Genomic DNA, 24,709 nt, shown 5'->3' with positions numbered 1-24,709 from the left:
GAGGGCATTCATCGAGTGCACCTCCTCAATCTTGATGGCCTTCTTGAAGTCACTGCCGGGGAGAAGTCCTCGCTCCAAGATGTACCTCTTCATGTAGTCGGCCGTCTGCACTTGGACGGCCTCCTTGTTGAATCTTTCAAGGTAATCCCGAAGAGGTTCGTTGGGTCCTTGTACCACGGCCTCGAGATTGGCTTCCGATTTCGGTTGTCGTCGGGAGGCTGTGAAGTGGCTCAAGAAGAGTTCTTTGAGCTCGGTCCAGGAGTGGATGGAGTTCGGAGGGAGGTTCCTGTACCAATTCATCGCTCCCTTCCTGAGGGTGGTCGGGAAGATGCGGCACTTGATCGAGCCTCTGACGACGTGATAGTCCATGACCGCTTCGATGCTCCGAATATGGTCGTCGGGGTCGGTGGTCCCGTCGTATTGGTCCAATACTGGCGGTTTTTCCATCCCCCGAGGGAGGTGAGCTCTCCGGATGTTGGCGGACAAGGGGCTGTGGAAGTCCTCCTCGTCGCTCGGTCCTGGTGAACGGTAGTGCCTGTTTCGTCGGGAATCCTCTTGGTTGTCACCCAGCGCAGCTTTGGAGGGGCCCCAACGGCCCTGTTCGGGGGAGGGGCTTCTTTGTTCAGCGGCTTCAGGTTTCTGGTTCTTCCTGCTCTTTCTGGGTGGAGAACGGGAACGGGTCCTCCGGCGGCGATGTCTTCTCGGGGGAGACCTTGAAGAGGATGGAGAACGCCGACGGTATCTCCTCGGCGGTGAGCGCGAGGAGGAATAGGAGCGTGACCTGTAGTGCCTCCGGGGAGAGGGGCGACGTCGTCGCTGTCTTTCCAGTTCGTGAATTCGGTCGTCCTGGATTCTGAGGAGGCTATTCGTCAATTGTATTTCTTTGAGCAAGCGGACGGTGATGGGGTCAGCGTCCTCGGGAATGTTGAGTGGTTCCTCTTCCTCCCCATGACGGGCTCTCCGTCTCTCAGAGGTGTGGGTGAATGAGGAAGCATGTTTCCCATCTCGGAGGTCGGTCTCGTTCACATTCTGGGCATGCTCCGGCCCGTTGGTCGTTCGGATCTGCTCGCCGTTCTGAACGTGCCCTTCGGGGGGAACATGGTCGACATTCTGGACTTGTTGCAGGACCTGCAACGGCTGAGTGTCCCGGGTTTCATGCCCGGACCTTTGTCGCCGACGATCCCCCCGACGATGATTAGCTAGCTCGCGGGAGGATTCCTCGATCAGCTCGTGAAGGAGGAAAGGGTCAGCGTTTGGGATGTTGTTGTTGTTGTCAGCCATGACGATTGGAGATGATTAGCTTTGATCTTTGTTTGTTAAAGATGGGGAAGCAAGTTCCCACAGACGGCGCCACTGATCGTACCTGATCAGAAGAATCGTCGTAGGCTGCTCGGACTGGATCTTCTAGGAAGGAGAAGGGGGGGTGTACCTGCAAGGTACTCCAATGCCAAAGTAAGTTGACGAGCAAAGGAGCGCAAGTACTAGCTAAGAGTGAGTAAGAATTGAATACCTGACCCTCTACTGAGAGAGGGTATTTATAGCCCCCAGCGCTGGGCCATGATCACGCTAGTGGACTGGATTTCCAAGCCCAACTAGGAGACTGCCAGGTTTCCTAGGCGGAAATATCGGAGGTGCGTGATTCCCTCTGTCCTGGTTAACCGCTCCGGAATCCAAGGGAGACGCGGTCTTATAGGGGCCACGTGGACTCCGTAGTATTCGAAGGATTGGGTGTGAAGGACCACTGCGCGGAGCAGGGTCCTCGGCAGTTAGATGCTCGCGGGGAGACCACTGCACGGAGCAGGGTCCTCGGTCGTTAGATCCTGCTCGTGGAGAGCACTGTGCTGAGCACCAGCTAGAAGACGGAGAGTGGCGCCGGGCAATGCCTAGACGAGCATCGTCCGCCAGTAGCTTAGGTTGGTTTGGGCCTTTAAGCCTAATGGGCTGAAACTAGGTTGGGCCAAATCTTGGCCCAGCCCAGAACAATGCTCATCACCCACATAAATCGATCAATGTCATAATCATCAATAAAACACATATCTCATACCAACAATACATGTATAATAAACACCAGTTATACCCACAACATCATACAGGTAAGACATTCATTAGTGTACCTATAAACATATCCCGCCACAAACAAATAAGATCGGGTGTTTTTAAAATAATTCAAGCCACAACTCAAAACACCATTTGAGTATATAAATTATTAGATTAGCTTCACTGTACTCGAAACGGCACCAAAATCCGGTTTACGGTTTAAAAGTTACACATTTTTAAACTTGTCAAAACGACCTGTCGCAACAACTAACAGCACGCGGCACCACACACATTCGCGACGCGGAACGAATCGGAACTACGCCTTCGCGGCGCAAACAAGGTTTCGCGGCGCGGAACGAGAAGGAACTACGCCTTCGCGGAGCGGCCATACGCTCGCGGCGCGTACTGAACACAACAAAACTTCCTGGCCTTCTGCCAAGCAGTTCGCGGCGCCAACTCCTGGATGCGGCGCGAACTGGCGATTTCCAGAACTCCGAATAGCAGAAAACAGCCTGCGATTTCATCCCTCTTTCACCGAATCACTACCAAACCAATCTCATCCCAACCAGGTTTCGCATACAGTGAAATAACACATATTATGACACATTTATAATACATTCAACCATCCAATTATCACCAATACATGATCAATATAATCAATATGCATCAATCCTCCCAAAACCTAACACTTCTATAACCTAAGCACAACCCAATTGATACGAATAACACGATCAAATTCTATCATACTACCTATAATCCCATAATAGAAGATAAACGGAAGAGTCCCCCCTTACCTGAAGGTTGATTCTTCGCTCTTCCTCGGTTCGCACTTCTCCGCTCCTCTTCTCTTTTCACGTTCAGACTCTTCTCTTCTCCTTAGTTCTATTCCTCTTTCCCACAATTCCTCTATTTTGTGGAAAATAAAATAAAACTGTTTTAATTAGTAATAGGGCCTACCAATACACCCCCCTCTTTACTAAAAGCGACACTGGCCCATCCGTCTCATTATTCCCATTTTTCTCAGTTAACTCAAATAATTCTAATATTTAATCCAAAAATTAATTAAGTTAAATAAAGAATTTTATGGGGTGTTACATCCATCACATTCAGGAGCAAGGTATTTTCTATCCATTGTAGATGATTATTCTAGAAAATTATGGGTATTCATCCAGAAGACTAAGGATGAAACTTTTGAGAATTTCAAAAGTTGGAAGACTCTGGTTGAAAATCAGACTGGCAAAAAGGTCAAGAGGTTGAGAACCGACAATGGCCTTGAATTTTGCAATAAGGCATTCGACAGTTCTTGTGCTGCCTCTGGTATTGCAAGGCATAGAACTACTGCAGGTACTCCACAGCAAAATGGTTTGGCTGAAAGGTTTAATCGAACTATTTTGGAGAGAGTCAGATGCGTGTTGACTAGTGCGGGGTTAACGAAGGTGTTCTGGGCTGAGGTTGTTTCGACAGCAACATATCTGATAAACAGATGTCCTTCGACAACGTTAGATATGAAGACACCTGTGTCATACCCCAATTTTTGACCTAAGATACCACCTCATATCATTTGCATATGCATCATTTGCATCTCTAACAAATTGCATAGCTTGTGTTTGCTACTTGTGACTCAGCAGGATTTAATCAGGAAATCACTCATCAGTACAAGTAACAATCAATTAGGGTTTTGTTCTCCCTTCATCTCAAAAGAACTATCTTCATCAACAATCAACATTTGGTCCTCAGAGATTCACTTCAACAAACTCAACAGCTTTGAATCGACTGAATTAGGGTTTTGACTGAAGACAGCATACTCCTGACTTTTGCTCAGAATTTGACCTAATGGCTTGGGACATGACCTCAAGACCCCAAGTACATCACTTTTACCTAATCCATTGGCTCAGAACATCTCCTACACAAAGATTGATCAGACAAATCCTCAGATCAGGGTTTTGAACTATCAGGGACTGAAATCAGGGATCACATTTGGGAAACCATAAAAACCCCCAGGAAGTCAATCAAAGGTTTCAATCATCCTCAAATAATCCCTATGACAATATCCCATGGAAATTGCATCTCAATTCAAGACCTACAGTCATCAATTTCATCAGGTCGACAATTAGGGTTTTTTGACCTAATTCACTGAACAACTGACTTTTTAATCAGGACATGGTGTCACAACTCAAACCATGGCTCAATATCCTCTAATGCTTCAATGTGATCCATTCATACTATTCATTTGATGAGGATAGCCTGTTTCATTTGAAATCTCCAGAAACGCGATTCGTCTGAAAAAGTCAACTGTACAAGATCACCATTGACTTTTGGGGAATTTTGGTCAACCATGACTTTTGAAGTTTTAAATCATCAATATATGATATGAGAAGTCATTTGATCAAGAAAAATCAAGAAAATCAATCAAGAATCAAAAAGTCAAAAGTTTGACTTTCCATACTTAGAAAAATTTCTAAGTGTTTTTTCATGGTTTTTTCCAAACTTTGAAAGGGAATTTCTCAAAATTTCACCTACAAACTGAAAAAAACTTCCAACATGAAAGTTGTAGATTTTGATCCAATAAACAACTTTGACACATATAAATTTTTTCCATAAGATCAACCATTTAAGAGATATGGAGCTTCAAAGTTGGCATCTTTTGAAAAATTCACTTGAAACTTCATTTTTCTCAAAGTTCATGGATCTTTTTCACTCACTTCCTTAAAGATCTTGAAGAAACTTTCAACTAGAGTTTTGAAGTATGTAACATGAGCTTTCCAAAATGTCCAAGAGCATGAAAAAATATGGAGTGTAGCTATGGTTTTGAATTTTGACATTAGTGACCATTTCACTTGAAATTTCAAGCCATTTTTGCAAAGTTATGAACCAAATTACCAAATAATGCAAGTAATGATGCATCAAGACAATAATTGAAGATATTTTCTGATTAGAAGATCAGAATGGAAGAGGATAAGAAGCTTGAAGTTTAACCATGGTTTGGTCACTTTAACCATTTTTGCATTAAATGTAAAAGATTCCTTTTTATCTCTTAAGCCAAATCATCAAACTTTGATCAAGTTGCAAAGCTCTGAGTTCAGACTCTTTGGCCTATAAATAGAGGTCCAAACTCCATTCAAAATCACACCAAAGTCACACAAATTATAGGCTTTCTCTTTCTTTCTTAGAATGCAAGTTTCTTAAGTTTCAAAGAGGTAAAATGCTCAACCTCTAAACCTTTGAATTTCTGACCAAAGTGATGCTTCCCACAAACCACAAACATCATATGGGATGTGTTTGATCCACTCACACACTCCAAAAACATCTCAAACTCAAAATCACTACCTCACTTCTCAAATATGCATAATCTAAGCCTTATCATGCCAAAATCCATTCAAGATCATTTCTGTCCAAAATAACACTTCTAACACCTTCCATATACTTCATATGAATGATCCAAACACTCACATACGACCTGTAACACCTCCATCTTCAAATTCGATTCATACTTGAAGCAACTGCAGTTCAGGTGCCATGGCCATGCTCAGATGAATTCAGCTTGTTCCAGACATCCAGACACCTTCCATAATCATCATTGAAGCTATCCAGATTGATACAAAGCATCTGTAACACTTATATTGAAGAATCAAATCTCCAGTTTGGCCGTTTTTGAAGGTAAGTCACTTGAACTTCAAACTCATACTTGCACGCATCATAAATGAAATATGAGCATACCATCTTGTTTCTGCACCTATGAGGATCATTAACCCTCAATCAATTGCATCATATCATGATCATACACGATTTCACAATGATTTGTCATATTAGGGTTCTTCGTGTTCATCAGAAAATTGATCACCTTAGAGAAAAAATAAATGAAATTAAATGATACCATCATGATCCTTATGAAAAAACGAGTGAGTTAGACCCTTCACTTGATCAATTTGGTTCAGTTTTCAGAAAATTCAAATTCAAATGGGATTCATGTTCTTGGCGCCATATTTTTGAAACTGAATTTGGAAATTTGATTCAAAATATAATCAATGCAATGCCTTTGTTAATCAGACCACGCGCGTGGTCCAGTTGGTTATGCTTTTGAGTGGTGAGCGTGAGGTCGTGGGTTCAACACCCTTAGGGACCAAAACCTTTTTTTTACAACTATTTTTCTCTCATTTTTCACACAACTTCATTTAATTATTTAACTAACCAAATTAATTTATTTTCTCTTCATTTTTTACACACCTCTTATTTAATATATATATTTTGACAATATAAAAAAAAATCACAAAAAAAGATTTATTTAATACATTTTTAATTGGTTTTAAAATGACTTGTTTTTAAGTAATTTTAATACTTTTAAATATTATTTTTCATTTGATTTTCAAATTTAATCACTTGTAAATATTTTTTGAAGCAAACCCTAAACATCTAAATGTTAATTGAAGACAATCTTCTTGTTTATCTCGATTAAATTGATTTCTTTCAAAATTCAAATCGTTTTAAAAAACGAGCGATCCCGATTCCTTTTCAAAAACAATGAACCATTTCTTTTTGAAACTTTTGATTAAATCTTTTAATTAATCAATTGATTTTCAAAACGATGTGGGGCCTCTCGAATATTAGAGAGTATAAGACCCACTCTTTTTTTCCTTTTACAGTTTTTCTTTGTACAGAAAACTTTTTCAAAACAATACTTTTCAAACTGTTTTTAAAACAATAAATCTCACATCTTTTTTTTCAAAACCACCCACCCTGTTTTATGAAAATAAAACAGGGGCCTCTCGAATATTAGAGAGTATAAGACCCACTCCTTTTTCTTTTTACACAGTCTTTTTATTCAAAATAAATAAACTTTCTTTCAGAACAAACTTTCAAACCGTTTTTCAAACAACGCGACTGTAAATAAAACGATCAACCATGTTTTGTAAATAAAACACGGGCCTCCACGTAGGTATAAGTCCCAAGCCCTTTTGTACATACCCATTCCAGTACATGAAATTAGGTATTTCATTGTACGCCTTTTGTACATATCTCGATCAGTTTGATTTTTAACTTTAATAACAAACCAAAAACGAAGGTTTCTTTAAATCTTCCCAAAAATATACCATGGGCCTCCATGTAGGTATAAGTCCCGAGCCCCTTTGTAAATACCTGTTTACATAGCTTTGAATAAATTCAAATGGACCTCTCCCCGAGTGTGAGTCCCGAGCCCTGTGTATACAAATGGATCATGCTTACAGGTATATTTCCTTCATAAACTCCATTATACACGCACACTTTGTCATATATAACTGTTCATATAACTGTTCATGTACTTGTGCATATTTGTTTGTACTTGTTCACATTTGTGATTATGTTATATGCTTGTTCAACTTAGTACAACACTAGGTTCCCCATAGCCTCCTATTGGGCTTCGTGCAAAGAATCTCCACTAGTTTAGGTTAGGACATAGAGTATGGTTTCCCGGTGAAATCGCTCTAAGAGCTCAGACCAACTATACCATGCCTCCCCTTGGGCTTTGTACAAACGAGTGACCCTCCCATAGCCTCCTCTTGGGCTTACAATGCAAGGACCCTGGATTGTCCCTCCCATAGCCTCCTCTTGGGCTTACAATGCAAGGACCCTCGGATAGCCTCCTCTTGGGCTTCGTACAAGGACCCACGGGCTTCTTATAAGCATCCCCAATATCCAAAACAAATACCCTAGGAGATTAGACATTTTTCATCTCTATGCTAGGAGTATCTCTTATATATCATCACAAACAATCAATCAATCAAACTTTTTTGCCACAAGGCTGGCTAATCAATCAAACTGTTTTACCACCGTACTGGATGATTAATCAAAGTTTTTGTCACAAGGCTGACTTCATTGAAACTTTTGCCACAAGGCTGGCTGATTAATCAAAGTTTTTGTCACAAGGCTGACTTCATTGAAACTTTTGCCACAAGGCTGGTTAAACACAAAAACATCTTTATCATTCTAAGCACCCTAAGTGGCATGGCCCCGGGCTTATAATGAAAAGATTTTTAAACAAAATCAAACAGATGTATGTGATGATATAGATTAGATACATCTAGCATTTAGACGACATTTGTCTATTTTTCTTTGCTTCCACTAGCATAAGTGGGAACTACGATTGCTCTGACTTTCTCAACATCCCTTTGAGAATACGTAGGCACAAGGTCGATCCTTGGCGAGCAAAACAAAACAAAAAAAAACCATTCAAACCTTAGCACCCGTAGACCCCGAGCTACAGATGCTCTGATTCCCTCTAGGGGATATGTATGCAGAGGATCGCGATGATCTTTGCGAGCATAATCAAACAAACACCTTAGGTCCCACCTATTTCACAAGAACCTCCACCACAACAAGAATGGAATAAACATAACAAAGAAACCTATAGAGTACTATAGATACGTTGGGTGCTAATACCTTCCCTTCGTATAACCAACCCTCTTACCCGGAATCTCTCCCCCACTTTTAAGGTTATTGCAGCTTTTTTCCTTTTCCTCCTTTGGAAATAATAAAAAGTTTGGTCGAAACAAAGAAAAATCATTTTTTATGAGCACTCGAGCCCAAAGAAGGCATCAGGTGTCTCATCCACAAAAAAAGAGGAAACAAAACGGTTTTTCGCCCGCGACAACCTGAAGAAGTTTGGTCGGGACATCCACCAGATCTCGACAAACTGAGAGTATTTGGATGCATAGCCTATGCTCACATTAGGCAAGACAAGGTCGAACCTAGAGCTCTGAAATGCATGTTCATGGGATACCCCGAAGGAGTCAAAGCTTATAGGCTATGGTGCCTAGAGCCAGGTCACATGAGGTGTATCACTAGTCGAGATGTAGTTTTCAATGAAGCTGAAATGGATTTTAAGAAAACTGATGATGTTGGTCGAAGTACAGAAACATCTGACGAAGAGCTGGAACAGGTAGAGATTCCTGTTGAGGTGGAGCATGTTGATGCTGAATTGCATATCCCAGATGAAGTCGAAGAAGAAGCAGAAGATGCTGAAGTTGAGGAAACTGACGATGACTACCTATTGTCGAGAGATAGGTCGAGAAGAGTCATCAAGCCACCTCAGAGACTTGGATATGCAAATCTTATAGCTTATGCCTTAATCTCTGCAAGTGAGGTTCTAGACGAAGAACCTAAAGACTATAAGGAAGTTATGAGGAGTCGAAATAAGAATGAATGGCTGAAGGCCATGGATGATGAGATGAAATCTCTTCATGATAATCATACTTGGGAACTGATCAAGAAACCTGCTGGGGCAAGGTTAGTCAGCTGTAAATGGATTTTCAAAGTTAAGGAAGGAATTGAAGGAGTGACGTCGAAAAGATACAAGGCAAGGTTAGTTGCAAGGGGTTTCACTCAGAAAGAAGGTGTCAACTTCAATGATGTGTTTTCTCCTGTTGTGAAGCATAGGTCCATTCGAATGTTGCTTGCCATGGTGACACAGTTCGATCTTGAACTGGAACAGATGGATGTGAAGACTGCGTTCTTGTATGGTGATCTAGATGAAACGATCCTGATGAGGCAACCTGAAGGGTATGTCGAAAAGGGGAAGGAAGATTATGTGTGCAAGTTAAAGAGATCTTTGTATGAGCTGAAACAATCTCCTCGACAGTGGAATAGGAGATTCGACAAGTTCATGGCACGCATAAGTTTCATTAGAAGTCAGTTCGACCACTGCGTTTACTTCAGATTTCGACCTGGTAATTCATTTGTTATTTTGTTGCTTTATGTGGATGATATTCTCATAGCAAGCAACAATGTTGAAGATGTGACGAGGGTGAAGGCTGATCTCAATAAGGAGTTTGATATGAAGGATCTGGGAGCTGCTTCCAGGATTCTTGGAATTGACATTCGAAGAGATAGAAAGAAGTCGAAGTTATGCTTATCTCAAGAGGCATATCTACGAAAGATTCTCGAAAAGTTTGGTATGTCGAATTCGAAGCCAATTGTGACTCCAACAAACCCTCAATTCAAGCTGAGTATTGATCAGTGTCCCAGTACTCACGTCGAAAGAGCCTATATGAATAGCATCCCATATGCTAATATAGTTGGTTCTTTGATGTATGTTATGGTCTGTACTAGACCCGACATAGCATATGCAGTAAGTCTTGTAAGCAGGTACATGGAGAACCCTGGAAAGGCTCACTGGCAAGCATTGAAGTGGATTTTAAGGTACATAAATGGGTCTCTGAATAGAGTCCTAATTTATGGTGGAGCCTTGGGTGAAGATAGTAAAGCAGTAATAGAAGGATATGTCGACTCTGATTATGCAGGTTGTATGGATTCCAGAAAATCTATTTCTGGATATGTTTTCACTATGTTTGGCACTGCAATTAGTTGGAAAGCAACACTTCAGAAGGTTGTTGCTCTATCAACCACTGAAGTGGAGTATATTGCCCTAACTGAAGCTGTGAAAGAAGCATTGTGGCTTGAAGGTTTTGCGAAGGAGTTGAAACTTCAAGGTCGAGGTTTCACTGTTAAATGTGATAGTCAAAGTGAAATACACCTGTCGAAGAATTCAACCTATCATGAGCGAACTAAGCACATTGATGTGAGGCTGCATTTCGTCAGAGGAGTAATCGAGCATGGAGAAGTCCAAGTGCTGAAGGTTTCGACTGAAGACAATGCTGCTGATATGATCACCAAGACATTGTCGAGATGCAAGTTTTTCAACTGTATGCAGTTGATAAAGCTGCATGAAGAAAGCTAGTCTATTCCTTGACGTTGTAGAGTTAGGTCCAAGGTGGAGATTTGTGAGATATTGGATCGAACTCTAGTATTGTCGAAGGATAGCTTCTTGGTTCGACAGTTCGACAGAGTTAAGCATGAAGTCGAAGGATTGTTCACATGCTGGTGTCGAAGTGTGCATGCTGTAGTCGAAGATGGGTCTAGCATGCAGATGTCGAAGATGCTAGGGCTGTTAGCATGTTAAATTAGGTTTTAGTGTTTAAACCCTAATTTGTTAAGTTAGCTTGTTTATTAAGTTGGCTTGTGTAATGGGCCTTGCTGAAAAAGCCCATTAGTTAGTATGTTAGGTCTTATTATAAATAGCATACTAGTCTCTCATCATTGCTAAGCTGCAAATCCTAATTTAGGGTGAGAGAGGTTATTTGTTATTCTTGTAAACTTGTAATCTTGTTTTAAGAGAAAGTAAAAGAATAGCAGTTATAACCAATTCTTGTGTTCCTCTTCTTCCTTGTCCTTTATTCTTCCATTGTATTATACTTTGTTCTTGGTATTGAATTCACAACAGTTGGACTAGGCATCTTTGTGAGAGACACACCACTTGTTCACCTAAAACCTTAAGGTGATAAGTGAGTGAATTCTCCCACTTATAAATGTTCAAGTCACCACATTTCTATCCAATGTGGACTATTTCTTCACTTACTCACATTTGCATTATTATTCTAACAGATTTTTCTTTAGCCATTGGATAGCTCATATAACAACTATGCACTCAACATAAAAAGAAGAGGGACCGATGATACTTCAAAAGAAAGCAAATACAAAAACTCCAAAATTATCACGAGCGATCCCTCTACAACCAGCCTTGTCATTACCTGGGGAGAAAGCTTCATCACAGTTAAATTTAAGCCAACCTTGAGGAGGAGGTTACTAAATGATCTCTTTGATGGAGGGAGCACGAGGCAGCCAAAGAGAGGTATCAAAGGCTTTAAGCAGAAGGAAGTCATCCATGGAAGATGTGGCACAAAGATTATCGTTGTTTCTAGCGTGAGACATTTGAGCCTCAATGCTTGAAAATTGCAATAATACTAATTATAGTATGAGTTTTGTTTATAAATCTAGAGGCATTCCTAGCATTCCAAATGCCATTTAAAATGTAAACAATGCTAGAGTGATGATTAAGGAGCATTGAGGAGAACCATTACCAATCTTCCATAAATTCTCTAAGTTGGTCGGAGAGTGATTATCATTAATATTCCTACATAACCAGAACCAAAGGCGTCTTGCATAGTTGCAAGCGAAGAAAATGTGTTCCAGAATTTCAAAACTGGATATGCTCAGAGAACAAACAGAGGCTATGTTACACCCTCTATACATAAGTTGATCATCAATATGGAGTTTCCCAAGCATTAATTTCTAGACAGTCATAGCTTTAGATGGAAGGTTGTCATTGTTCCAAGGCAGCAAGTTTGAAGGAATGGATTTGATTAAGTAATCCTCTTTCAGACATAGGGGTTCTAAAGAATCATGAGGCCAACTTAACTGATTATTGACATCTCTGTTTGAAAAACATGCCAGAGAAATTTGTGGTTGCACAATTGGTGTGGGAAAACTCTAGTTAATCTTATGCAAATTCTTTCAAATATGCATGGTAATTTGAAGGCCAAGTTGCATGACATCATTGAGGGAAATTTTATAATTCTTCCTCAATATTTGGTGCTCATGTGTCTTGCTGCGCCTCGACTCACAATTGGGGTGTTCATCAACGATAAAGGAAGATAGGAAAGTTTGGAAGCTAACTATTAGTAATGGTTAAATTTCTGTTAAAACTACCTTTACTCATCTCTCCTGCTCTCATCAAGCCATTGCATGCAGGTATGACTATCTTGAACTCATCAATCCCACTGTTAAATTCAATCTTGTTTTGGAGATTAATTTATGGAAAACTGTGTCAATAGATGATAATTTATGTTTAAGGGGCCTTCAATTGCCCTCCTGCTACAACCCGTGTTTAAGTAATGAGATTGCATCATTTATTATTTTAAAGTTGGACAGAGGTCCACCAATTAGTTGCTTGGAGGATTGTTGGAAGGTCATTGACAGTAAGGGCTCTATACCATGCAAAGTTGTTATCATTGTTAGCGAGCAAGTTGGACAAAGGTCCACCAATTAGTTTCTTAGAGACTACTCTATTCAAGCGCCGCAACAAATTCATTTTTTTGACAACTCCCACTTACATGGAGAGAAATACTTGCATGGAAACAATCTAAATCTATATTCTTAAGAACAACCAATAAAAATAGAGAATAATTTTAATTTATTTTAATTTTGTTTTGGGTTAAATAAGTTTTTAGTCCCTATAAATATGACAACTTTTAATTTTAGTCCCTGCAAAAATTTTCTTCAAACAATGGTCCTCGCAATATTTTCCGTCCCTATTTTTAGTCCCTCCCGTTAAATTTCACTAACGGAGGTTTACGTGACACGCCACGTGTAACGCCACGTCAATTAAAGTAAATACTAATTAAAAATAGATAGATTGCGGTGGTTTTAAACCCCCTTTAAATAACTTAAAAAACCAGAAATTTACATGAGCAATTAATTAAACTGTTGGTAGGGAAATCTTTGTTACCCTCATTCTTCACATTATCAAACCTACAAACCTTGATTACACTCTCTCAATCCTCTTTGCATCTTCTATATACCATGAGATAAGAATGTTAATAATATCTAAACCATATTTAACAACCTCTATTACATATACTAAAGCAAAAATCCATTAAACATAGAAAACCTTCCACCATTGCCGCATCTACAGCAACCACCACCACGACACAGCCACTGAACAATGAACCACGAGTACTACCTCCACGAATGAATATGAGGGTCTACTTGATGTTCGTCTTAAGGCATGTTATTCTGGGTGTCTTGGTATGTGTCTTGTTCATTATGATTCTTGATTTATATTACATTAGCTTCTTGAGAATAGAAGTGATGACGATTTAATTCTCGTTTGATTGCAGGGTTATTTTTTATGATTGTTACTTGGTTTTCATATACATAAATAAATATGGTTGGCATTGGTATAAATTGATCTTATATTAATTTGTTAATGTACTTGATTACATAGTGATGGAAATTATGGAACTCTATTATATCAGTGAAAGCTTATTTATCATGAATTTGTTTTCATTGGTGTTTCTATTAACACCTGCATGGTACGTTCATTCATTTATAGTCTCTATTTTGCAATTGATGATGTATTAGGGACAGAGTAATGATTAATTAATAGTTTGAAATTAGTTAGATAGTAACTTTTTCATGATCCAGTTAACTTAATTGTTTTATTTTATTTTATGGTTTTTTGCTTTAATATATGCAATAGAGGTTTCAATTGAATACATCTTATTGAATTATGTAAGTAATTAACAGTGTCAACAATGAGCCAAATTAGTGTCTTCCTGAACATTATTCCTCTTAAGTTAATATAAAGTTAGAGAGGCCATATTAAATTCAATGGGTTTATACATTACTTTAATTCACGAACTGCATCATCTAATGCATGCATCGATGACAAAACTCATTGAGCTGCAATTAAATCCCAAATCATACCACATTAGCCATCATGCAACTATGGGCACTACTCAATTATAACTAAAATTTAAAAACCTTGAATTTGAAAAATACATACAACAGGTCCCATGGATTAAGGATTGGGTACACCTTCAAAAAGATTCCTGAAGTGCAGGAATGCTTCTGGTGTGATTTGTCAGTAAAGTATGATGCTGAAAATTGGGAGCTATTAATATAAATATCTCAATGATTAGGAGTGATAGTCTAAAATCTAAAATTTGAAGTAGAACATATTGCATAAAATATAGTAGAAAATCTATTAATTGTATTTACTTTCTTACATTTGTTTTTTGGTTTAGAAAATAAAGTGAAGAAGACATTTCTTATATAAAAAGGAAATAGACTATTAATAGATGATTTTGTAAATTATTTGGAAGGATAATGACTGGAGAAAGATAAAATAATATTTGATTACTATATATCACATTTGTATTTAGATCAAATTTTCAAAATAAGAAGATTAAAAAAAAGTTACGGTTCTTTTTACTGTTCTTTATATGTGATTGTTTTTTCAAGTAATTTTAAGGGGGTTTAAACCCCCCGCAATATGTCATTTTTCTTTAGAATTGACTTGAACTGACGTGGCATGACACATGGCATGACATGTAAGCCTCCGTTAGTGAAATTTAACGGTAGGGACCAAAAATAGAGACGGAAAATATTGCGAGGACCATTGTTTGAAGGAAAATTTTGTAGGGACTAAAATTGAAAGTTGCAATATTTATAGGGACCCCTAACATATTTAACCCTTTTGTTTTTAATTGAATTTATGAGGTGGTTGAAATTATGAAAAAGAAAGAAAATTATGTATTTATTTTTTAATTAATTCAAATTTTATGATTGGTTGTGTATAAAAGAATTATATATATATATATATATATATATATATATATATATATATATATATATATATATATATATATATATATATATATATATATATATATATATATATATAGGAGGGAAGTAAGTTATTATAACTTAAACCACATCTTGACCATTAATTCTTATTAATCTAATCGTTAAAAATGATAAAGAATAAGAATAAATTATCAAAATATAGAGTAAGTTATAATAACTTATTCATGGAGTAAATATATCCCTTTATATATATATATATATATATATATATATATATATATATATATATATATATATATATATATATATATAAAAGAATTTTCTTACATGGAAAAAAATTATTTTTTAAATAAACTCATTAATCAACTATAGGAATGATATACATACTAATGTATCTATAAACTTCAATAAAAACAAAGTCTTTCTAATTTTAAAATTTATTAGATTTGAGATTTTAACTTTAATCCCTTCATTTTTATATCCACTTTTCTTTTCGATGATGGACTCAAACCCTCTTTTAATTAAAAAATTTCCATTATCCAACATGAAAAAAAAACGATAATGAAGGTAGGTCAGACCGTGAGTATCGTATATCTCTGTTCTGGTATAATCTTGGTGAACAAGAAAAATAAAATTTTAAAATTTGTATCAGCAGCATAACATGTCATGGGTTTTTCTCACCAAAAACCCTTTCCACCGTTTTATTCTCAAAACTTAAAATCTAGAATATTAATTAATTACCAATAGCCATGACTGTTTCAAGATTTTTACACTTTTCTTCCAAACACCGTTCCACCCGTGAAGCTCTCGCTCTTCTTCTTCCCAGGTCACTCTCTAAACCCCAAATTTTCACTCTTTTTCAATTTATTTTCCAATTTCATGCGACTCATGTGTAGTTATTGTTATTTTTTTGTTGTTGTTATAGGCGTGTTCCCTCCAACAAAACTCAATCTGTTAGATATTCAAATTCTACAAAACGTGATAAACCAAGACATGATCTTCATCCTGTATTTCCTTCACAATCTGAGGGTTCTCGCTCCTCCTCCTCCTGGGGAGCTAAAACTGTTGTATGTTACCTTTTCCGTTAATTTACTGTTTTTTTTGTTCTTTCATTATTATCATTACTATGCAGGGATTGTATGATTGTGAATCTTGTTTCAAGTGGATTAGAATTCAATGTAACAGTGCTACTCTTGATTTTTTTCCCCTGTAGGCAGCTGTTGCTCTAGGGTTTGCCGGGATCGCGGCTTTTTTTCATTATAACGATGAGAGGAGAGTTGTTCCAAAAGGTATTTCCAAGTTTTTTCAATTTTTTCTTTTTTTTTAATTTCGCCATAAGCCTGTATGAGTTGCAATGTCGTTAATCGTTATCCCCGTAGAGCTGAAGAAGAGTCAAACAGTTAGAGGTAGAGGAAGACCTAGAAAAACTATAACAGAAGTTATTAATAAAGATTTTGAGATTAACGATTTGAATAGAAGTATGGTCTTAGATATAACATTATGGCAGAAGTTAATTCATGTAGCCGACTCTACTTAGTGGGATAAGGCTGAATTGTTGTTGTAACATAATTGTTTTTGGTTTCTATGACTCTGTTAATTACATTTATACAAGTGTGCCAGCTTCCAAAACATATGACAAACATGAAACTTTCACATTACATTAAAATCGGATAGCAATCACTCTCTACAACTGAGGAGCTATATATATTCTGCTCATTTTGTCACACAATATTTTGTACATTAGGTTTTGGATCATAGTAATGTACCTAACCTATTCAAGTCACTTTTAGTGCCATTTCATGGGTACTCATGCCAGCTTGTAAAATATATTTAGGGAGGGGTTCTGCTAAAATACTCGACTAGGCAAAATACATTCAGTAAGATTTAGGTGCTCTATTTTTCTTAGTTTTATCCAACTTAGTTACTTGCTGTTAATTACTCGCTGTTAATGAAACTTAATCTCTCAAAAATAGTGTTTTTCTTTGGTCTTCATTTGTCTCAAGCCGGTTCTCAGTGAGCTGCATATACTTTGATGACTATATCTAGATATCTAGTATACCTAGAAGGCTAGAGCAAACAATCAGAGGAGAATGGTAGGTTCATATCCTAATATGTTGCAAATTCACTATCAGATACTTCCTATAAATTGAGCTGTATAACTAAATATACGCACATGAAGTGTTGCCGAGATAATTGAGGATCCGTTTTTGTATTGTATCCCTAATATCGTATTTCTTTTAATGGTTCTACTGTTTTACCAAGTAGCCATTTGTTGGCACTAAAGTCAGAGCTAGGGATAGATCCTAGTTCTATTGCTTTATGATTTGGGTGGAGTTGAATTATACTAACTAAAATGACCTGACTTGCAAAAGTAAGGCATGCAGTTGAAATGGTCAAGCCAATACTTTGTAATAACCACATAAGTTCTGTCATTATTCTAATCCATGGTTATATTTACGGAATCATTTGTGACCTTGGGGTGAAATAGAACCTTTTCATTTTGTAGTTCTAATTTTCCAGTTTTAGATATCAAACCATGGCGAGTTACTTGATTTGATAAGTGTAATTGCATTATAAGTTGTTTTTATGTCTGTTGTCTTAGTTACTTTGTTTGTTGGATCCAGGCGATCAGCGGGATAGCTGCAGTAGAAATATAGTCAGTGGACCTATAATTGGTGGTCCTTTTACTCTGGTTAATAAAGAAAAACAGACGGTTACAGAACGCAATTTTCTTGGTAATTGGATCCTCCTGTACTTTGGCTATACCTCATCTCCTGATATTGGGCCAGAACAAGTTCACCTTATGGCAAAGGCAATTGATACCTTAGGTTTGACACTTCTATCTCTGCTTACTTTATTATGTTTATTTTCTGATAAACCTTAACAGAATGCGTTTATTATGATCCAGAATCAAAACAGAATCTTAAAATTCTGCCAGTATTTGTTACCATTGATCCTCAACGTGATACTCCCTCACAACTCCGTGCATACCTTGAAGGTTAGATTGTCTCATTGACAAAAATATTGTGATTTGTAATTACTGAAACTTTTGGATTTAGTAAATTATGTTCTATTTTATATTCAAAGACAACATGCGTCCTTTTAACTTTCGTTGTCTCTTTTTCCCTTTAATGTACATGTACTACAGAGTTTAGCTCAAGAATCGTAGGATTAACTGGAACAGTTGCAGCTATTAGGAAGATGGCACAAGAGTATCGTGTGTATTTTAAAAAGGTAGAAGAGGATGGAACTGATTATCTTGTTGACAGTTCCCATAACATGTAAGCCATTATTCTGCTCTCATGCATTTCCTTATGAAATTCTGTATGATTACACTTAACATAGATATAAGTGTTAAAACAATCAGGTATTTGTTGAACCCTGACATGGAAGTTGTGAGATGCTTCGGAGTCGAGTATAACGCTGAGCAGTTGTCAGAAGCTATATGGAAAGAGCTGAACAAAACACCCTTGTGATACTTTAGAGTAGGAATTTTGTGCTTTAATTCACTACTGTTTCTAAGAGCCAACATTTTTCTGTTGTTGCATAAAAAGAATCTTATTTTTCATTTCTAAAGGCTGGGATGTTTATATTAAGGGATGTCAATTCTTTCGACAAATTAGTTATTAGAGTACTGATTTTAACTACAACAAGTTATTACTGTGATACTTATAATAATAAACACATTTACTAAACAATGTGGAAGAATGCTTAAAAAGAGTTTTGATAGATTGAATCTGTTGTACATTTGAAAATCGAAACGGTCTTCAAATTAAATGTCATGCCACAGCTAACTATTGCATACCCAAATACAACAAAATCACAAATTCAATTCAAATGAGCAGTCTCTCTCTCTATGACGATTGACGAGGGGGTGTTTAGAGTTCTCCTTGAAGTGCTGAAAATGATGTTTCAGAGTTGTGTCTACCAAATGTCTGAAATACAAATAACAACTTGTTATCTATTTACCAAATGAAACAATAGAGAAAGTAAAATCAAAGTTAAGTAGCTTGACAAGATCAATGATACTATGAGACTAATTTCTCTAGATTGATGAAGCAAAATGTTTAATTGTTTATAGGTTTGCAACTAAATGCACCAACCTAATTCACTGAAATTATTCAAAAGTCAAAACATTAATGGACATGTAAACATTTGATTTTATTTACCCGAACTATTCTAAAAATTTATTGTAGCCAAAATAGTAACAGATCAAGGAAATTGTAGTCATGGAAAAACAAAGCAAGTTAACATGTGCTGAATTGTTGATACCGGACATTTGAAAACTTATGTCAAGGAATCCATGGAATGCCACAAAAGTATTCAATTTAGAGTACTTGTGATTTGTTAATTAAAAAATGCCAAGATTGTGAATTATAAAACAAAATTTCAACATTTAAAGGTTGCAACAGAAAAATTGTTGGTGATGAGACAATTTATTCACAAAAGAAAAATTACTTACTTGTAACAACTACTCATCCGACTCAAATATTGTTCACATTTGGTTCTTTCGAATATACAGAGGACATATTGCACACTCTTTCACAATTACGTTTAATTGATAATCTGAGGGCCTAACATAATCATCACCTAGGATCTCAAAAGTGAAACTTTGGGCATGAATGAGCTTGTTGCAAATGGTTGCTCGGTCTAATTCATATTTCCATAGGAATGTGTGATCTCGGATGATAAATCTATCTCCCAGCATCCAATTCATATCGTCATGAAAAACGAATGGCTTACCATCTGATATAAAGCTTAATTTGTATGTAATGCTACTACCTCTTCTTGAGTCATCCATATCTTCACCTCCTAAAACAACACACAGAGCAAAACCAATGAGCCTGTTTTCACTGCACACATATTCATCATTATTTTTCACAGTTATTGAATGCCCGTGGCAACGGTGAAGGAACCAATCTGGAACTCTACTCCCCGGAAAACAAAAGACCGCTGACAGATATGCATTATCAGTGATCTTAATACATGCTTTGTTTACTATATAATTCCAAGAAAATGCATCTAACTCTTCACTGTTGGTGAGAAGAAATTCGTAGGAACCATCCATTTTGTCATTGGAATCAGACATGAGTGCCAACAATGAATTTCGCACCACTTTCTTAATGGATGTGCAATCAAATGCCAACAACTGAATTAGATTCTGTGGAAGCTTTGGAATACATTCAAGGCTTTTGCAATCACTTAAATTAAGTGATTTCAAACTTGAGAGATGAACCATACTCTCAGGAAGATTCACAATTCTGCTTCCTTGAAGTGAAATTTTAGTCAAGAATGACATACGACCAATGTCACTTGGGATTTCTGGAAAAATCCTAAGCATTGAGCAACCCGAAAAATCAAGTTCTGTCAACTTCAATTTGAAAATGCTGCTTGGAAAAGTTTCAAGTGATTTACAGTAGGTAATGTCTAATTTGAGAAGTTTGCTGAGACTTCCAATGGAAGATGGAATAGTCTTAAGCTTTTTGCAACCTCGCAAACTCAATTCTTCAAGCCCAACCAAACGGTGTAGCGATGAAGGGAGTTCCTTTATTGCTGTTTTTTCTAAGCTGAGCACTTTTAGATTTTCCATAATCTCCTCGATCTCAGGTAACTCTTCCAACTTTAAACAATCACTGAGACAAAGTCTTGTTAGAAACTTCAAATTTATAAGTTCAGCTGGTAGGCTTGTTAGGGACTCACATTCCGAAAGATCTAACAAACAAAGCTCACTGATACTTGAAAACATATCTGAATCTATATCCATATCCCCAATCCAGTCGCCTCCCTCAAAATTTGACTCATAGGAATTAAAGCAATTGTATGATTGAACCACGTCAGTTGTTCCGGTGATTAGAATTGTTTCAATTTTGCGACAACCATGCAGAGCAACTAATCCGGTTGATCTTGATAGAATATTGCTACGAATACTTAAACTCTTGAGTGATGTACAGCCATCTACACATAACCGGTTAAGTTTGTGGAGGAAGCTAGAGGAGTACACTTTTTTCAAACTTACACAACCACTAAGAATTATTTCTTCAATATTAGGAAACAAAGACAGGTCAGGTACTCCAATCATCTTCTGAGAACAGCTAAGGTTAAGTCTCTTCAAATTTGGTAAAGTCTAGAAAAAAAGAATAAGTCACCAACTATGAACTTGAACCCATTCAAAAAGTTGAATTGATTAATAAGAAAAAAAATTAACTGACATATAATTGACATATATTGATGGTATAATTCTTTTTATACTTAATGATGCATACCAATTAAATTTTTTAATATAAAGTAATTAAACACTTCAGTTACAATGTAAGTAATTTCTATTAAATCATAATGAAAAAATTAAATTGTTTTTAATTGTCAATTATAATATTGTTAAGAATAAGTTATATAGCCATTAGATACATTAGACTATGTGTCCATTAGATACATTTTTGTTCAATGAATCTAAAAAATTAAATTTTGCTTATAATAAGGAATAGAGGGAGTATAATAGATATTTTTAAGTTATAGTAATGTATGAATATTTAAATTATTTTAAAAGTTATATATATGATTCAATATATAATATTTTAAAAATATAAGTTATCACCAAAGTACAAAACACACAATATAAATCTTGAAACAAAATACCTGATCTCTCTCCCATAGTTGTTCAAGATCGCTTGAATGCATATCAAGTGCAACAAGATTATTTGGGCAAAAATCTTGCGGCAAAGATCTTTGAGGGAAACCAACCCAACCAAGAAATTTTAGATTATCCGGAAAACTATTAAGAAATGTATGAAATGTCACATTTGAGTAACTTTCAAACCAATAAGAATTATAGAACTTAATCATTCTGAGATTATGCATTTTCTTAAAAGTTTTGGCATGTAACTGAACTTCGTTTATTTTGCTTAAGTCCAATGCTATGCTCTGGATTGCATCTGTTCCCTGTCCCTAAACGCCAACAATGAAAATTATTAAAGATAAATAAACAGTAAAAAGGATTCCGTGAAATGTACTATTTTCTCTTTTTTTAAATATAAGCAAAAATTAAATAAATAAAATATTAACGTAATTAGTTAAAAATTCTTATCAAATATATTAATCAATTTTAATTTATATTTGAAACTAAAGCTAGTAACTTTTAAGCATTTTGCAAAATGTGTAAAATAAAGCTCATGGGAGAGATAGAGTAGATTTGAGGGGCTAACCAACATACCTTGTTCTTTTTTAAAACATTATATATATCTTCAGGTTTGTGCAATCGACTACGTTTTTCCGGATTATTGACACTTTGCTGTCGAACAACTTCATGTCCCATTTCTTGTATTCGATCATGCATCCAAACTCTACCTTCTAAAATAGATATAAGACACCTATCTTGAAGAACATCCATTCCAATACGAGTAGAAAAACCATAACAATCCAGTGTTTGAACCACGCATTTCTCGGTTTCTCCTCTACAGAAACAAGCTATATCAAGAAATATATCTTTTTGTTCGTCATCAAGTCCATCATAACTCAATTTCAACACATTGAAAATTTTAGGCTCGGGATTCTTTTCAAGCTTTTGCAACTCACTTTCCCACGCTTCCTTTGCTCTACCTTGAAGAAATAAGCCCAAAACTTTAAGAGCTAATGGAACTCCTTTAGCATAATTTAATACCTTTTTTGTTAAACTCGCATAAGTTTCTATTGGTTCTTTTTGTTTAAAGGCATTTAAACAGAAGAGTTGTAGAGAATCTTTCTCGTCCATCTCAATTACGTGATACATTTCATCAACATTGGCATTCTTAAGTACTTGTTTGTCTCTACTAGTCACAATAATTCTACTCCCGTGGACAAAATTACTACATGTCCCAATTAAATCAATAAATTGATCAGAATCTTTGACATCATCAAAAACAAGAAGAACCTTTGTCCGTTTGAATCTAGAGGAAGTAATGTCTTGTTTATCTAGAAGGTGTGATAAGTATTTGCTTTTAACATTGTCTACTCCATATTTTTCTATTTCCAGTTGAACGTTTTTTACTATGCCTCTAGAATTAAAATGAGTTGCGAGTTTTTCATAAATTGCACCGGCAATTTCAGTTTTTCCTATCCCTCCCATACCCCATATTCCTATAATATGGACAGCCGATGACTCGAGGTGCAACAAGTTTTGGATTTGTTCAATATGCTTGTCAATTCCAATCTTTCCTTCATGATTATATAAGCCACAACGACTCAACTTTTTCAGAATATCTTTCACAATCTCTTCAACAAGTGTGCTATCTGGCCTGGAGAATAATGCAAAAATTTAAAGCATTATTCTCATCTTCATACAAACTAAATGAAAAGAAACTTGAGTATGAACCCAAACACCCGCATAAAACTTGAGTATATAGATCAGAACTACTATACATATAATAACGAGAAGAGCATGTAAATAAATTAGTGACCTGATTTTCTGTGAATCCCAGCCAGAGAGTTTAGCTACTTGGGTTAGAGCAGCCTTCCATGCGTCCACTTTGTCGCCTAATGGCAGATGTTTAACAAAATCGTCAGCATAACTCTTTTTCTGATGCCTAACATTTGACGGATCCACCCTATAGAAGACTGGTATCACTTCCCTTTCATATTTCTCCTTACATTCGAGTATCTTTGTGAGTTCATCTAAGCACCACGTAGAAGAAGCATAGTGTTTTGACAAAATAACCACATAAATAGCTGATTCTTCTATTGCTTTGCACAGTGCTGGAGAAATTTCTTCGCCCCTGACAAGTCTATTATCAATGAATGTTTCAATCCTTTGCCTACACAATTCTGCATGAAGATGACTGGTGAAGTTGTCACGAGTGTCCTCTCCTCTAAAGCTGAGGAACACATCGTACTTTGGATGAGACATAGCAATAGAACTATAGCAGAGCTATTGGTACCCGACAACGGATTCTTGGTTTTATTGTGTTGTGTGTCTTTTTCCTTTAGATAGAACAATCATTTATAAAGGCTTGATCATAGCTGAAACTTCCATGTCTTTTCTATATATATTGTTTTCTGCTTGACTTTGAATCAGCTACTGTAAGTCATATAAAAAGCTAGACACGCATTCAATAGATTTGGACCATTTCAAACCATTATTTAAGAAGAAAAATAAAAAACATCAAAATCAATAGGGTTATTGTTTTGGACTATTAGAGTTTGACCGGTTGATAAGGTGAGGAGATATTCCTAATACACCCCCTCACGCCCAGCAATCTTTCTGATATTATATAAGAGTTTGACCTAACTCATCCTTACAAAACCGGTTGGTAATGTGAGGAGTGTTCCTCAATATATACTCTTTCAATGCTCTATCTCCAACCAATGTGGGACATCAGGATCTTTCTAATATGGACTAATCACCTACCGACAATATTAGGAAGATCCTAAAGTCCCACATTGGTTGGAGATAGAGCATTGAAAGATTATATATAGAGGGACACTCCTCACCTTACCAACCGGTTTTGTAAGGATGAGTTAGGTC

The 24,709-nt window shown here is 36.6% G+C and overlaps 2 protein-coding genes across 2 annotated transcripts; one reads left to right on the top strand and one right to left on the bottom strand.

The window, feature by feature from the left end:
- Nucleotides 1-15,827: 15,827 nt before the first annotated feature.
- LOC131603219 (protein SCO1 homolog 2, mitochondrial-like) lies at nucleotides 15,828-18,808 on the top strand. Its single transcript, XM_058875504.1, has 7 exons — nucleotides 15,828-16,042; nucleotides 16,142-16,283; nucleotides 16,430-16,505; nucleotides 17,841-18,044; nucleotides 18,125-18,214; nucleotides 18,365-18,497; nucleotides 18,584-18,808. The coding sequence occupies exons 1-7, from the start codon at nucleotides 15,966-15,968 to the stop codon at nucleotides 18,690-18,692; spliced, it is 831 nt and encodes a 276-aa protein (XP_058731487.1). The 5' UTR covers nucleotides 15,828-15,965; the 3' UTR covers nucleotides 18,693-18,808.
- Nucleotides 18,809-19,011: 203 nt separating this feature from the next.
- LOC131603217 (disease resistance protein RPV1-like) lies at nucleotides 19,012-24,457 on the bottom strand. The gene is made up of 5 exons (XM_058875503.1): nucleotides 23,646-24,457; nucleotides 22,424-23,483; nucleotides 21,850-22,158; nucleotides 19,679-21,340; nucleotides 19,012-19,151 (listed from the first exon to the last, which is right to left on the bottom strand). Exons 1-4 carry the CDS (start codon nucleotides 24,089-24,091, stop codon nucleotides 19,712-19,714), a joined length of 3,444 nt encoding a protein of 1,147 aa, XP_058731486.1. The 5' UTR covers nucleotides 24,092-24,457; the 3' UTR covers nucleotides 19,012-19,151; nucleotides 19,679-19,711.
- Nucleotides 24,458-24,709: the final 252 nt, after the last annotated feature.

The sequence above is a fragment of the Vicia villosa genome, linkage group LG5, assembly GCF_029867415.1.
Source record: "Vicia villosa cultivar HV-30 ecotype Madison, WI linkage group LG5, Vvil1.0, whole genome shotgun sequence".
NCBI classification, from domain to species: Eukaryota; Viridiplantae; Streptophyta; class Magnoliopsida; order Fabales; family Fabaceae; genus Vicia; species Vicia villosa.
The sequence above is the reverse complement of the archived record's forward strand: the minus strand, read 5'-3'. Positions and strand labels throughout refer to the sequence as shown.

Excerpts from the sequence above, each read along its gene's own strand:
- LOC131603219 (XM_058875504.1), top strand. The coding sequence starts at position 15,966 with ATGACTGTTTCAAGATTTTTACACTTTTCTTCCAAACACCGTTCCACC. Across the intron at positions 16,284-16,429 it reads CCTGGGGAGCTAAAACTGTT|GCAGCTGTTGCTCTAGGGTT; the intron begins GTATGTTACCTT and ends TTTCCCCTGTAG. Across the intron at positions 18,498-18,583 it reads GTTGACAGTTCCCATAACAT|GTATTTGTTGAACCCTGACA; the intron begins GTAAGCCATTAT and ends TAAAACAATCAG.
- LOC131603217 (XM_058875503.1), bottom strand. The coding sequence starts at position 24,091 with ATGTCTCATCCAAAGTACGATGTGTTCCTCAGCTTTAGAGGAGAGGAC. Across the intron at positions 23,484-23,645 it reads TGGGATTCACAGAAAATCAG|GCCAGATAGCACACTTGTTG; the intron begins GTCACTAATTTA and ends ATTATTCTCCAG. Across the intron at positions 21,341-21,849 it reads AACTATGGGAGAGAGATCAG|ACTTTACCAAATTTGAAGAG; the intron begins GTATTTTGTTTC and ends CTTTTTTTCTAG.